The sequence below is a fragment of the Thamnophis elegans genome, chromosome 1 (assembly GCF_009769535.1).
Source record: "Thamnophis elegans isolate rThaEle1 chromosome 1, rThaEle1.pri, whole genome shotgun sequence".
In the NCBI taxonomy this organism is placed as follows: Eukaryota; Metazoa; Chordata; class Lepidosauria; order Squamata; family Colubridae; genus Thamnophis; species Thamnophis elegans.
The window spans coordinates 5,858,207-5,873,370 of record NC_045541.1 but is presented as its reverse complement, the minus strand read 5'-3'; the positions used below and the strand labels follow the sequence as shown (position 1 = coordinate 5,873,370).

Here is a 15,164-nt window from a genome sequence, read left to right as displayed (position 1 = left end):
ATGCTCCAGCTGCTCCTCGAGGATCGTGCAGGTGCTGTATGCGTCCTGCGCATGCGTGGAAGCGCAGAACTCATCAAAATTGGGTAAGGAGTGTGGGCGGGCGGGTGGGCCCTTCGGCGTTCCCAGAAGTTACTTACTTCCGGGTTCGCCGACCAACCGGTTCGCAGGGACCGCCGCGAACCGGTTGAAACCCACTCCTGGAAACAATGTATAGACATGGTGGCAGTAAGGATTGTATAAGAATATGAAAGCATGGGAACATATGAGGCTGTTAACCTAGAGCAAGTAGCAAGTAATTTACCTTCTAACATCGATCCGGGTCTCATGCAAGAAGGAGTAGGTATGTTCAAGTAGATCAAGTAAGAGGTAGTATCCTCAGAAGAGCCCTGTTGTAGAACTTTACCAAAGAGTGGGTGTTTTAGGTCACAAATGGCTGATTTAGTAACAAAATGAAATTGCAGGATTTCTGCGGATCCATATGAATTCATTTAGCATTACATCTGAACCTCATGGCTTGGTTTATTAGAAATGGTTCAATAATGACACTTTAAATAATATTAAGTTAATGATTATGTTCACTAAATTAGAATAAGACAGACAAATTCATAGTTTGCAAGGCGTCTTATGCAGGATTTTTCCCGTTTGTTTTTTATTAAAGCCTTACATTGTTCTTGGGCAACAATCCTGCAATGATATAATATTGCTTGGATTTGTTTTTGATACTAAATTTCATTTCACTTTGCTTTTCAGCGTTTATTCAGCAATTATATTTTTTAGAATTTGGTATTCTTAAATATAATGGTATACAGTGTGAAAACCTTCATATTATAGACAGAAATATGCTCAAATAGTGATTAATGAGTATTAACATACTTATGTTTCATTTGCAGAATCCTTCACATTGGGTGAATGTTCACCATCTGGAATACACAGATGGCGGAATCCTGGATCCAGATGACACCTTGGCAGATGTTGTGGAAGACAAAGATAAGGTTGATGGAGAATAATTTCTTTATTTTTAAAGAGAAAGTGTCCGATTAAATTAAGATGATTATCATGCATTTGTGTGTTTAACAGATGCCTGTATGACTAATATCAGGTTGAATGTGTTAAATGTTATATTGCAGTCTTATTTTTGTTTTTGTTGAACTCAGCAAAAACTCTTGAAAAAGTACCTGTTAATATACTGTAGTATATATTAAGTATTCAATAGGGGAAAAAAAATCTTGAGTGGATTTGGATTTGGATTTGGATTTGGATTTACTTATTTGTATGCCGCCCTTTTCCCTGAGGGGACTCAGGGCGGCTCACAATTCAGGGGGAGGGAAGGACAAAACAAGTTACATACATGAAGACATACATCGTTAAAAGGTGCAACAGTCATATTATTCGGGTGGGGTTGGAGTCTTTAGCCCCAGGCCTGTCGGGACAGCCAGGGGCCCTTATGGTTTTGAAATTTAAGAAACTCGTGGGATTAAGCATTGATTTTAGGTGTCTAAATTTGATTCTTTGATTTCACAAAGAATGGCATACTCTTGCATAAATACATGTATTTTTGCATTAAATATTTCATAAAAGGTTTAATTGATCCACAATTTGAGACGATGCATGCATCCTTTTGACAGAACAATATTTCCCCAGAAATTCCAATGCCCCTACATTGATTGATAATAGCAAACAAATTTGTGCCCCTCATTTGTGTCTGTTCCATATATCATCTCTTTTTATGAAAAAAAAATATGAAAGTTGAAATAGTTCATTTATTCTAAATGAATTCATTACCTTTAAATGATTGGTTCTTAATTTTTCTATTGAGCAATAGCAATAGCAGTTAGACTTATATACCGCTTCATAGGGCTTTCAGCCCTCTCTAAGCGGTTTACAGAGTCATATCGCCCCCACACTCTGGGTCCTCATTTCACCACCTCGGAAGGATGGAAGGCTGAGTCAACCTTGAGCCGGTGAGATTTGAACCGCCAAACTGCACATAGCAGTCAGCTGAAGTGGCCTGCAGTACTGCACTCTACCCACTGCGCCACCTCGTCTCTGAGCAAGGTTTAGAAAAATTATTTGTACAAAAGGATTTTTTCCCTCCTTCAAAAGTAAAAAACAAACAAAGCCAGGCCTTCTGATTCATAGTAGCAGGAAAGATGATAGGAGAAAGTCAGCTTTTCTCCTTCTCTTCCAGGGAGCAGCTTAGATAAACATATCCATATAACACATTCTCCTGAACGATCGGTCTCTGAAATGTAAGGTTCAGGATTGGTGGAGGAAATGCTTGGCTCGGTTTTGGACTTACTCAGTTTACTAGAGTTTACTAGAGACTTACTCAGTTTAATAGAGTAAATGCTGGGTCCTGTTTATAATGTTTTAATCATTGTTTCATGGTACTGTATGCTCAGCAAAGACAATGCTGTAGCATTTGGTTTTGTGTCAGATTTTTACGCCTTTCAACACCTTTAAATTTCAGCAATGGCCGTAGGAAATTCTGGGAGTTGGGAAGATAATATGATTGGTCAGTAATTAGAGAGTACCTGAGGAATATAAGGGTATAAATCAGGTTAGTGTTGTTCTGACCCCTCCTCCATCCAGTAACGAATGCCGAGACAAGCTTAACTGGAATGTCACAGCACTTTATTAGCAAGAAACCAAAACCTCGGTGGCTGAAAGCCAAGCATAACAAACAGATAAGAACCTTGGCAGCAACTCAGACTTCGACAGATAACAGCTTCTCCGGCGTTAGGAATGATGTTGAATCCTGCAAAACCAGGCTCCTCCCAGTCTCTTTTAAATACTATCTTGAGAGGAGCCTAATTACAATCACCTGGGTCCAATTATCTCTCTACGTCGATCTGCCTGGCGTTGCCGGGCATCCAGGAACAACTCCCTTGGCTCCTCACTACTGCTCCAATGCATGACTTCAGGATCACACTCCCTTGTCTCCTCCCCACTGGTCCAAGGCTCAGACGCCTCCTGGTGGCCAACCAGCCTCTCTGCGCCCTGCTTGGAGTCGGAACTCTGTCCAGGGTCCTCCGTATCCTCCAGAGCCGACTCATAGGACCCCTTGCTGTCGGAGTCTGGTGGCAGCTTCAACAGCTCCCGCTGGGCCTCAACAGTGGTTCATTTGGGATTTTTATGGGACACAAAACATATTTATTCTGAAACATATATTTTGATGATGTGAATGTTCAGCAGCAGAATCTTAATAAATTATCTTAAACTAGTGTATATTTTTACAGTCTTCTACCATAGAAAATTGCAGGCATGAGGTGAAAATAACCTTAGGCATTACTGCTTCCAATTATCATACTGCCAAATAACATAGATGATTTTTTTTCCCCTCAAAAATTAACTATTAGCTTTTACATGACTTGCATTCTGTGAAGGTGAAATGGGTTGTTCAAACAATTCAACAGTCTTAGAGTTGTCAGGGAAACTTACGGCAATTTTAACTGGAAGGCTAACGTTTCTTTTTCTAAGAAAGGGAAAAAAATGACACAAATTTGAATAGTGTGCAGTTTCTAACTTAAGAAAATTACAGTATAATTAAATGTGGCATGCTGTACATGTTTACTGTGTCTTGTTGCTAATTAACTGTTGGGATTTTTTGAGAAGAGCTGGCTAACAGCTGTTTGAAGTAATAAGAATGGGGAGGGCTTTAGAGGTGGATGAGCAAAACAACAAAATACTCCAGTAATATAATGAACTCCTACATTTCCTATTCTTTGAGGAAAAAAAAGGAAACATCTATGATCAAAAAGGTTAGGCAAGTACTTTATAGCTTCTGTTCTCATTTATCTTTGGCTTTGCATATACTGTACCATTTACAAAGTATTTAGTTGTTCTCTAACCAAATATATCTTTATTTCTTTCTCTTCAGCTTTTTCAGTTTTGGACCATCCTTTTCTGATGCATCAATGGCACAGTATATTGTCTTGAGGTTATTTCAGTTTAATTGGCAAAATCTACCCTAGATTATCATTTATTTTCCCTGATTTCTGTGTGCTTATTGCTTTTTTGAAAAAACTATTATTTATTTATTATATATTATTTATCTATTTATTTATCTATTTATTTATCTATTTATCTATCTATCTATCTATCTCTATCTATCTATCTATCTATCTATCTATCTATCTATCTATTTATCTATTTAATTTGTATGCCGCCCACTCTCGGAAGACTCAGGGCGGCTTACAGATAAAAAGGGGAGGGGGAACATAAAAATAAAAACAACATTAATAAACAACATTAAAAAAAATTCCACAAAATTCATAACTTAGGATGGGGCTGGATGAAGTCAACAGCCCCAGGCCTGCCGGAACAGCCAGGTCTTGGTCGCTTTGCGGAAGGGGGAGGGTGGTAAGGGTCCGGATCTCAACGGGGAGATCGTTCCAGAGGGCCGGAGCAGCTACAGAGAAGGCCCTCCCCGGGGGGTTGCCAGCCGACATTGACCAGCAGATGGAATCTGGAGGAGGCCTAGTCTGTGCGATCTAATAGGTCTCTGGGAGGTAATTGGCAGGAGGCGTTCTCTCAGGTCCATTCTGTCCCCACCTTATAAATAGCAAGTGCCATTACCGTATAGCAGGGGCGTCAAACTCGATTTCATGAGGGCCACGTCAGGGTTGTGTATGACCTCGGAGTTGGGGTTGTGTGGCCAGGTGGGCATGGCCACCTCGACATTACTTATCTCAGGGATTCCTGTAAGCTCTGCCAATGAAAACGGTTTTAAATACGAGGAGGCGCTGAGGTAATTACTGAACCTTTATTAACAGAAGTAGTCGAACAGAACAGTTCAGAATACGCGCGCTGGACAGCGCCGCCTGACAGCTATTTATACGAATAGCTGTCAGGCGGCTGGCCAATGAGAGAACCGCGATTCTCCCGCCGGCAGCCAGCCGCGCCTGGACCAATCGGATTTCTGCAAGGCGTGGCTTGGCTGCCGACTGTGTCAGGAGGTGGTTGGGAGGGCTGTGCGGAGCCCTCCCAAGCTCTGTTTGTGCTGGCAGAGGCACTGTGGTCCTTCGCTGTTTCCAAGGCAGCCCCGCGGGCCAGATCTAAGCATCCCGTGGTCCAGACCCAACCCTTGGGCCTTGAGTTGACACCCTGCCTTATAGCATTTAACAGGGCATATTTCACTCTCACATATAATCATTTGGTTGTAGCCATAGTAAAATTTAGAAAAAACCGTATAAAAATTCTAGGAAGGGGCCAAGAAGTACTTAGAATACACTATTCTGACTTTATATCATTTGCAGAAAATATGGAGAACCGTTAAATATTGTTAGTTATGGTATAGCTGGGAAATGCAAAATAATGCTAACAAATCCATGGTCTCCTGAATTGATCTTGTATACAAGAATATTCCTGGATCAAATCTTGCTTCTGATATGAACTTGGCAGATCAGTGTAGTAAAAAAAAATAGCAAGTCTTCAAGAACCACAATTATTTTCACTTTGACTTTAACTCTCAGTTTCTAAGTTGCATTGTTTTTTTATTTTTGGTTTTGGGTACTGCAGTTCAGGTGTCTGAAAGTTTTGCTTCACACACTAAAACATAACAAGGCATTTAAATATTTAAGAAAGTTGTCCAATAACACAATTATAAATATTAAGTTTGAGTATAGAAAAACATTGTTTGATATTTAACATCACATACATGGCAGAACATTCATTGTCTCTGGTGGAAAATCTGAATGGTTCAGAATCAGCAGTTTTGGCTGTTTATAACAAATTATAATATTGAATGGAAATACAAATAAAACCATGTAGAGAGATCTACACAGTTTAATCTGGTGTTCTCATTTCGTTTTGTAAAGAATGATTTCATTATATATTTAAAATAAATCTGTCACATACTAAAATATTGAATAATTAAACACATTTGATTTTTACGCATACATTTCTAAAATTAACTGCCTTTTTCACACTAATCTGCCTTGTCTCTAATTGGGTTGAAATGTGTGAAAGAGAATAATTTTTCAAAGGGAAAATTAAGTCAACTTTCATCTGTTATTCGTGTAGAGGGTGTGAGCAAAAGAAAAAGCTTGTAGTATTTGGAGGTGGTAGCTTTGCAGTGGTAAATCTCCTGCCAGATTAAAATGCTATATTTCTAGCTATTTACACTTTAATACACAAAAGGATAGCAATTTCATGGATTCATCCTCAGCATGTTATATTTTGTTTCTTAGTATATAAAACTTGAAATCTAAGAGAAATAAAATTTGGGATACCTTTTGTCCAGTGAAAGTATCTGTCTCAATCCTTTGCCAAGAGATTGTGGTGGCGCATGTAGTTAGAATGCAATTCTACAGGTTACTTCTGCTGCCAGCAGTTCGGTAGTTCGATTCTCACTGACTCAAGATTTCTCAGCCTTCCATTCTTCTGAAGTCAGTAAAATCACCACTTAGAGAGGGCTGTAAAGCACTGTGAAGTGGGTATATATAATGTCTAAGTGCTATTGCTATTGCTAAATGAGTAAAAAGATGGAAAGAATTTAGAAGGAAAAAATAAATAGCTACTGACTCCCTCCCCTGCAGCAAAACCAGTGCAGTTAATTGGTAAGGAAATTATCCATAAGTAAATCATTTTCTAGTCTATCAATTTCTTGGATTTAAATGCAAACAACCTAGAAATTTTTAATGAGATAAATAACTTTTTATTTTATTTTATTTATGAGATAAATAACTTTTTATTCATTGTAAGAATGAATTTTATCTCTTATTCTGATTTTATTCTAATTGTTCATTTATTATATTAAAAGTGAAACAATATAATTATACACTTTTGGTATAATTTTGGAATAATGGATATTTCCTCCTTTTAGAAAAAATGAAAAATGTATGACAAAATATGGGATGCAGGTGGGTCTAAAAAAAGAGAGATAATGTGATGGGCTAGAGTAATGCAGCAGGTTCCCAGGAAGGAGGGAGCCGAGGTGGTGCAGTGGTTAGAGTGCAGCACTGCAGGCTACTTCAGCTGACTGCAGTTCAGCAGTTCGGCTGTTCAAATCTCACTGGCTCAAGGTTGACTCAGCCTTCCATCCTTCCGAGGTGGGTAAATTGAGGACCCGGATTGTTGTTGGGGGCAATATGCCGACTCTGTAAACCGCTGAGAGAGGGCTGAAAGCCCTATGAAGCGGTATATAAGTCTAACTGCTATTGCTATTCCAAGGAGGGGAGTCAGATTAGAGACAGCGCAGTCCAAAATTGGATTGTAGGAAGAGGAAGTGATTTAGTACAGACACTCCTAGAATCTCCCAGGGTGTATCCGTTGGAATGAGACAGTGGTGGGTTTCAAAAATTGTTCGAACCGACTGTGGTGTGGCCTCCTTTGTGGGAGTGGCTTGCCACCCATGTGACTGGATGGGAGTGGCTTGCCGCCCATGGTGACCGGATGGGAGTGGCTTGCCGCCCATGTGACCGGATATGAAATTATGAATTAGTACTTAGGTTGGTCCAAGTAGCTATTCAGAAACTCTGGCATTGAAGCATGCAATAACCTTTAACTAAATAACCCTTTAGAAAAAAAAAACTAGGGGTCTTCAAACCTGACAGCTTTAAGACTGTGGACTTCAACTCCCAGAATTCCTCCTCCAGTCACTGTTGGCTCAGGAACTCTGGCATTGAAGCATGCAAGTCTTAAAGCTGTCAAGTTACAAGATCCTTGTACCCATAACCCTTTAGCAGTGGTGGTTTCAAAAAATTTTGGGAACCTCTTCTGTAGGTGTGGCCTGCTTTCCGGATCCACTGGTGGAACCTCTTCTAACCAGTCCAGTAGATTTGACGAACCGGTTCTACCGAATAGGTGCGAACTGGTAGGAACCCACCTCTGGAATGAGAGTAGTTGTAGGTTTAGTTAGGCAGATTGGATTGTGTTTCGTTTTTTGCGCTAGGCCTGGCAAAATGAAACAGATGCAATATCATTTCACTTCGTTACTAAACATAAACTACATTATTCTTTTGGCTTACTGTTAAACTATATTTGTCAATAATAGTTTAATAGTCATTAAACGTAAGCACATAATTTAATCAGACAGTAATGATATTTTCAGTTGAACACATTTGAATTTGTTTACATTTCTCCCAAACATTATAACTGTCATTAATATTTCCATTAACTGTTGTTCAGCCCCTGCACATTGGCTTGAAAGAATTTTAGTCTGTTCCTCCATAGACAACAGCTTCAGCTCATGTTGGTGGGCTTCCTTGTGCTAATTGCCCACTTCAGCTCCTTCCACATTTCTTTGACTTCTCCATTCAAAAAACATTGACTTTAAAATTCTTCGATGGTACTTCTTGTATATGTTTTAAGTGGTTGTCTTGTTGCCTGACAGTTCAGAATTCATAGGCAAGCCATCCTGTTCCAGAGGTAGCAAAACAGGCCCAAATCATGTTCCTGCCACCACAGATGGGATAAAGCCCTACATGGTATCGGACCTGGCTACCTGAGAGACTGCTCCTGCCAGTTACCTCCCAGAGACCTATAAGATCGCACAGACTAGGCCTCCTCCAGATTCCATCTGCCGGTCAATGTCGGCTGGCAACTCCCCAGGGGAGGGCCTTCTCTGCAGCTGCTCCGGCCCTATGGAAACGATCTCCCCATTGAGATCCGGTCCCTTACTACCCTTCCGGCCTTCTGCCAAAGCCACCAAGACCTGGCTGTTCCGGCAGGCCTGGGGCTGTTGATTTTGTCCAGCCCCATCCTAAGTTGTGAATGTTGTGGATTTTTTAATGTTGTTTGTTCTTTGAATGTCCTCCCCCTCCTTTTTTTACCTGTAAGCCGCCCTGAGTCTCTCAAGAGTGGGCGGCATACAAACTAATTAAATAAAAAAAAATAAAAAAAAATAAAGCACTTATGCTAGAATGCAGGGTTTTCATTTCACCAATCAATACTTTTCATTCAAACTCAAATGTTCCGTTTTGGTCCCATCCATCTACAGAACATTCATCCAATTGTTTTCTGGATTATCCATATGGTCTTTGGCAAAGTAGAGATGGGCAGCAATGAACCTTTTGGAGATTTTTGACTTTGTCCTTGCAACTCTACCATGTACACCATTGTTCAATATTTTCCTGATGGAGGTCTCATGAACAATGATACTTACTAATGCAAGAGACATCTTTAGATTTTTAGATTACCTTGGGGGTTCTTTGAGATCTCCCTGCTCTTAATATGATCTTTGTCGGTTATCCACTCCTAGGGAGAAGAGCAATAGTGTTGAATTACCTTCATTTGCCTGACAACAGACTGGTGGAGTCTGAACACTTTGAAAAGAGTTTTGTAAACTTATCTAGCTGGCTTAGTATCAACATCTGTTTTTGGAGATTCTCAGAAATCTTCTTTGATGGAGCCATGACAGACTTCCTGTATTGTGAAGATCAGACTTAGATAGTAATACCCATCATTGTGTTACTTAAATGAGATAGCAATAGCAATAGCAATAGCAGTTAGACTTATATACCGCTTCATAGGGCTTTCAGCCCTCTCTAAGCGGTTTACAGAGTCAGCATATCGCCCCCACAGTCTGGGTCCTCATTTCACCCACCTCTCACAATCATCCCATGGATTGAAGCAACTAACTCTAGTTTTCCCTTCAAATAAACTAATCTAGAGGTTCACATACTGTGTTGCCACACACAAATTTGTAGCTTGGGATCATCTTCCTCCATAAATATATGAACAATTATAACATTTTTGATTCTTTTGTTTTATTAGGCTCTTTTTATTTAGATTTAGGACTTCTGTGCAGAACAAATCATGTTTTAAGTCATATTTATCAGAAATACTGAAAATTCAGAAGGCCTCGTAAACGTTTAAGCACCACTATATATAAATAATTGTGTCTAAAAATGAGATTTAATAAGGCTATGATAAAAGATTGTAGGCTTTTCTCCTCAGAGAAATTGATACTAATTTGTGATGTTGAATAATGATGCCCAAGTAAGTCTCCAAGCATTTTGTTTATCTGATTGTTTAAACAACTTTAACTGTTGAATGTTTTGAAGACTTAGGATGAAATATTTTGATGGTTGTGATGAGCAAATTTTGAAAGGTAGCTCATTTTCGGACAAAAACAATTTGCATCTTAAACATAATTCTCTGAGCTCTTTTTTACATCTTTCCAACATTTTTTAAAAAGATAAGCTTTATATTTTATTGGTTTTTTTGTCAGAAATTAATAGAGAGCAAAAGGTAGAGTTGGTTCATAAATGAGTAGAATATCAGGGCCATGTATAGTAGGTCAGATTCAGGTCTCTGATCCATCTTATAAATTGGATAATTAGAGGTTCATGCATCATCTTTTGTTAAGAAAAAAAACAAGGACATGTTCAACTTTCAAATTAAAACTGGGAAATCCGCGAGGTATCTTAATTGTTGTATTTTATGTTATATATTTTTCTTAATCCAGATTTTAGAGCATTTCATTCATTTCTTGATTAGGCTGACTTGATGTACCTTTCTAATCTACATCAAACGCAGATCAAGACATTTTGAACATTATTCCATCTCTTCAACATGGCATTTCTGAAAGGGATAGATTTTTTTTTTTTGCTGGCTACTTCAGAAGGTTCTGAGACTTTATGATACATTATACGAAACCTTTATTTAATGATGCATGATCTACAAAGTCATGGGCTGCCTATGAGTGGTGATTTTATCTAAATTTAAAGTGAACCTAATTTCCATGAGTTTATATTGACCAGCTGCATACTTAAATAAAAGTCTCTCTCTCTCCCCCATTTCCCCTTGCCTGCAGAATTCGCTTATTTGTATTCAGACTGAGACTGTTTTATTCATATAGCTAGATATTAAATATAAGTTAGCACTGCAGCACCTCTAAACTTGCTGCTGCTTTATTTATGTAGCTATTTAAAAAACAATATAGATTGGACTGATCTTATTATTTCATATGAAATAGGTTATGGAAAAACTATCAATACACTTTGGCTTGTTTTTAGATAGCATTTCTTACTCCCTGCATGAAGCAGTCTTCCAATTTAGTATATGTATTGGGAGTCAGGAGAAGACATAAGACAGGGTTGCCACTTTCTGTCATTATGATTACAGTCCATCAGTACACATCAGAATACATTTGTAAATGAGGAGAGGAATTGAAAGTTGCAACATGAAAATTGAATTTCTACTGCAACTGATGCATTATATCATTCCAAATTCAAATTTTATAATATTTCCCAGGTTCCATGCTCTGTTGGAATCAGAACGTCTTTGTTGAACAATTCCATGAGATATAAAGAGTAACCCTAACCCTAACCCTAACTCTAACCCTAAATGTAACGCTAATCCTAACCCTAAACCTAACCCTAAATGTAACACTAACCCTAAACCTAACCCCAAACCTAGCTCTAAACCTAGCTCTAACCCTAACCCTAACCCTAACCCTAACCCTAACCCTAACCCTAACCCTAACCCTAACCCTAACCCTAACCCTTACCTTAACTTAAATCGCCCTTAAATCGCCCTTCTGTCGACACGCTGTTGTTGGCGTGCTGTTGTCGGTGCGTTGATGACGTCACGGTTTTAGCGACATGGTTTTGTTGGCACGCTTTTGTCGGGTCACGCTGGCTATGCATTACTGTAATTCACTTGACTCCTAGTAAACTATACCTTACTCAGTAAATTATGTTAAGGATCATTCTTACTTAGAGGTTCAAACTGAGGCAGGCCTTACATAGACTGAATGTATTGTTTCTTGGTTTCCAGTTTAAAATTCTCATTTAGCACATCCACTGATTTGCCATATTATTCATTGTGATGGCACTCTATATGACAAATTCATGTTTAGCCCCTATCTCAAACCTGGAAATGTTGAATGTGTATTTTTGCACAATATATATTTCTCCAATTTCTCTAGATCATTTGAAGTTATTTTCTGAGATGAAATATGGTCAGTTAAGAAGGTTGAGAGAATGTATGTTATAAACCAGAAGTATTACAATTCAGACCCCACTTCACATAGATGAATACATTGCAAATACTTTACTTTAGCTTCTTGAATTTGCAAAACAGTAAACTATATGATTTGTTACCAAATATGAAGATTTGTTTTTAAGTCACACCTCTCATAGTTTCCAAAAGCTGCAATGATTACAAAGAATCACCTGGCCAAAGATTAACATGGGAAATAGATCTAGATGTTTCTTTCATCAACTCTCAATGAAATAGGATGTGGAACAAAGCCTATTAAAACTATCCATCATGAGATTGAAATCTATGTTGACCATAATTCACCATTGGCATCTGAATCCTATTAAATTGAATTGTAACCCTCCTTCCATTGTTAGCAGGGGCAGACTCTTTCAATGTGTTTAGCAATTGTGTTCCATTTTGGTATACAGTTTCTGAAATTACCGTGCTTTTCAGAGTATAAGATGCACCAAGGTTTTGAAGAGGCAAATTAAAAAAAAAAGGTTTTTGTGAAAACGGGCCTGTTTTTTGTCAAAAAAATTGCATGCATAGCCTTTAGGAGGCTTATAGAGTACTCTTGGGGGCTGAGAGGGGGCACAAGTGAGCAAAAACCATCCCGTTTTTCACTCATTTCTGCCCTCCCCAGCCCCCAGGAGCTCTCTGAAAGCCTTCTACAGGCTCTGCACGGCCATTTTGGTGAAGAGGGCGGGGCTTCAGGAGGCAAAAAAATATGTATTCAGTGTATAAGACTCACCCAGATTTTCAGCCTCTTTTTTGAGGGGAAAAGGTGCGTCTTATACTCTGAAAAATACGGTATTTTTGTGGAAACTTACATTTTGTGGAACTTTGTTACTATTGGGGGATTCAGATGTAGCACATGGACTATAATGTAGTACAAATAAAGATTGCAGCTTCTTAGAAATTGCCTATTAATCTCTTACGGCAAAAGTAAATAGATTTTGCTACTCTCCCAAAAACAGAACAAAACTTTGGGCTGTCAAGAAATCCCAATGTCCAGATTATTAGATGTCGCTTGATGTTTGATTTCCTTTTATTACTGTACATTTCTCTGCCCCTATACTTTCCTGCCCTTCCCGATATGCTAAGCTGTTTATGTTGTTACATCTGCACATTTCATTAACAGGTTCAAAATGAAATATGTCTTTTCCAATTATTTTATCTATTCCTAATTACCTGAAAATATATGCCTGTGCCGTATGAGAGAAGGGGTTAGAAATATATGAATGCTGAATTTGATGAAGGGAGAGACTGACATTTCATATTACATGTCCCTAACAAAATTTCTTTCGTAAAAAAAGAGACCACGGGGTTCACACAGTTTTTTTGCCCCTTGAGGCAGTGGAGTGCAAAATAATGGTAATTTCAAGATTACAGAGTTGCTTTTATTTTTTTCAGATTGCTCTTTGCAATTTTGTCTCCCACTGCTGCCAAAAGTAAAAGGAACAGCCTTACCAAAAAAAGAAAAAAATCTATTCTGTGTTCACTTTATCTAAAAGGCAGTGGGAGGTAGAAAGAACATTGCTGGCAGCCAACTAATAATAGAAGGAACAGCTTAGTGTCTATAAAACACCTGGGCTGCCTTGTCAATTGTTTTGATAAACACATTTCTGGAAGGTATATAAAAGGAATTTGGGTTCAAAGTGTCCCTCCCACTCCTTCTAAACAGTCTTAATGCCTCAGGAGCAAAACTTGGGATGCTTGAGATAATGTTAAATATACATTTTTTATTTTAAAAAAGCCTTCTTAACTTGGTGTCCTCAGATGCTGATTGGAAATTTCGGGAAGTACACTCTCAAATATCTGGCGAGCATGTAGTTGGGGAAAGGGCACATAGTATTTTGCTATTGTAGCGTGACTATTTATTCCATAGCAGAGAGCTTGCTATGGAATAAATATATTCCTATATATTTATTTATTGCTACAGGGGAAATAATATATGAAGAAATGAAGGAACAGTAGGGTTGCAAGTTTTTAACAGTGACATTAAAACAGCAACGGTAATGTTATGAGTTTTATTTTTTTAAAAAAAATGACTGGTGTTTATATACAAGAAAATAAGGATGTGCTTTATTTAAGAAATAGCAATCTGAGAGAAATTAAGAAATAGGAAACCCTAACTTACTTAAATCTACTTGGAGAGAGAAGGAGGAACCAGAGAACCAAAATTGTACTTATCATGATTACAAGAGAATGAGGAAGTGATGAAAATCCTGAGAATATTGGTTTAACCCAGTGTTTTCCAATCTAGGAAACTTTCAGATGGTGGAGTTCCTTTCTCAAAATTCTTAGCATTGGCCATATTGAGTGGGGAATTTTGGGACTGGAAGATGTCCAGTTGGAAACACTAATCTCACCAACACAGGTAGGCACATTCACCTGAGAGATGCAAATCAAATATGCAAGCAAAGGAGATACAACAGCCCTGTTAGAGAGTTTGATGGCTAATTCTCCCATTATCTAATGCTCCTAGTCATCAATATATCTGTAGATGCAGAAAGTGATGTTATATGATTCAATTCCAACACTGTTAGGAATAACCTTTTTTAAAGTATAGGTAGCATTCAAACAAAAATAAAACAGAGCATATCTTTATTATGGCCATTCATCAGAAAAGTATAGCGTTATAATGGAATAACCATTATATATGGAATAACTCATTTTATTGGAGACCTCAGAGTCCTCTTCAGTTATAGTTTCTTAAAAATCAGTTATTGTTACTTGGGGGAGGATGCATCAAAGTCATATTGACATATTCTTAATTGAGTCAAAAAAGTCAAAACATTATTTTCGTAGAACTCAAAACAGAGAAACAAAATCCTGATCACGCGCACATATGTGAAATGTCCTAATTCACTTTTTATCACTAACCCAAGCATTGTGACCCTGATTTTGAGTACAATGTGTGTAACCCTTGTAGATTTGTAGACATGTCGACTTTCATATTTACATTTATGAATATTGTCAATTATGCTTTAATAACATGAATAAATGAATGGTGAAATAAAGATGAAATCTACTATAAAAAAATGAAGATGAAATTCAATGGTGAAAAAAGTAAGGTTCTACATTTAGGCAAGAAAAACGAAATGCACAGGTAGAGTATAGGTGGTACCTGGCTCAATAGTAGTAACTGTGAGAGGGATCTTGGAGTCCGAGTGGACAACCATTTAAATAGGAGCCAGCAGTGTGCAGCAGCTGCCAAAAAAGCCAACACA

The 15,164-nt window shown here is 38.2% G+C and overlaps 1 protein-coding gene across 1 annotated transcript in view; it reads left to right on the top strand.

The window, feature by feature from the left end:
• Nucleotides 1-15,164, top strand: part of PARD3B (par-3 family cell polarity regulator beta) — a 609,556-nt gene that overhangs the window by 35,184 nt on the left and 559,208 nt on the right. Inside the window, exon 2 of the mRNA XM_032230967.1 lies at nt 891-992. Coding sequence (XP_032086858.1) covers nt 891-992 — 102 coding nt within the window. The remainder of the gene's footprint in view (nt 1-890; nt 993-15,164) is intronic.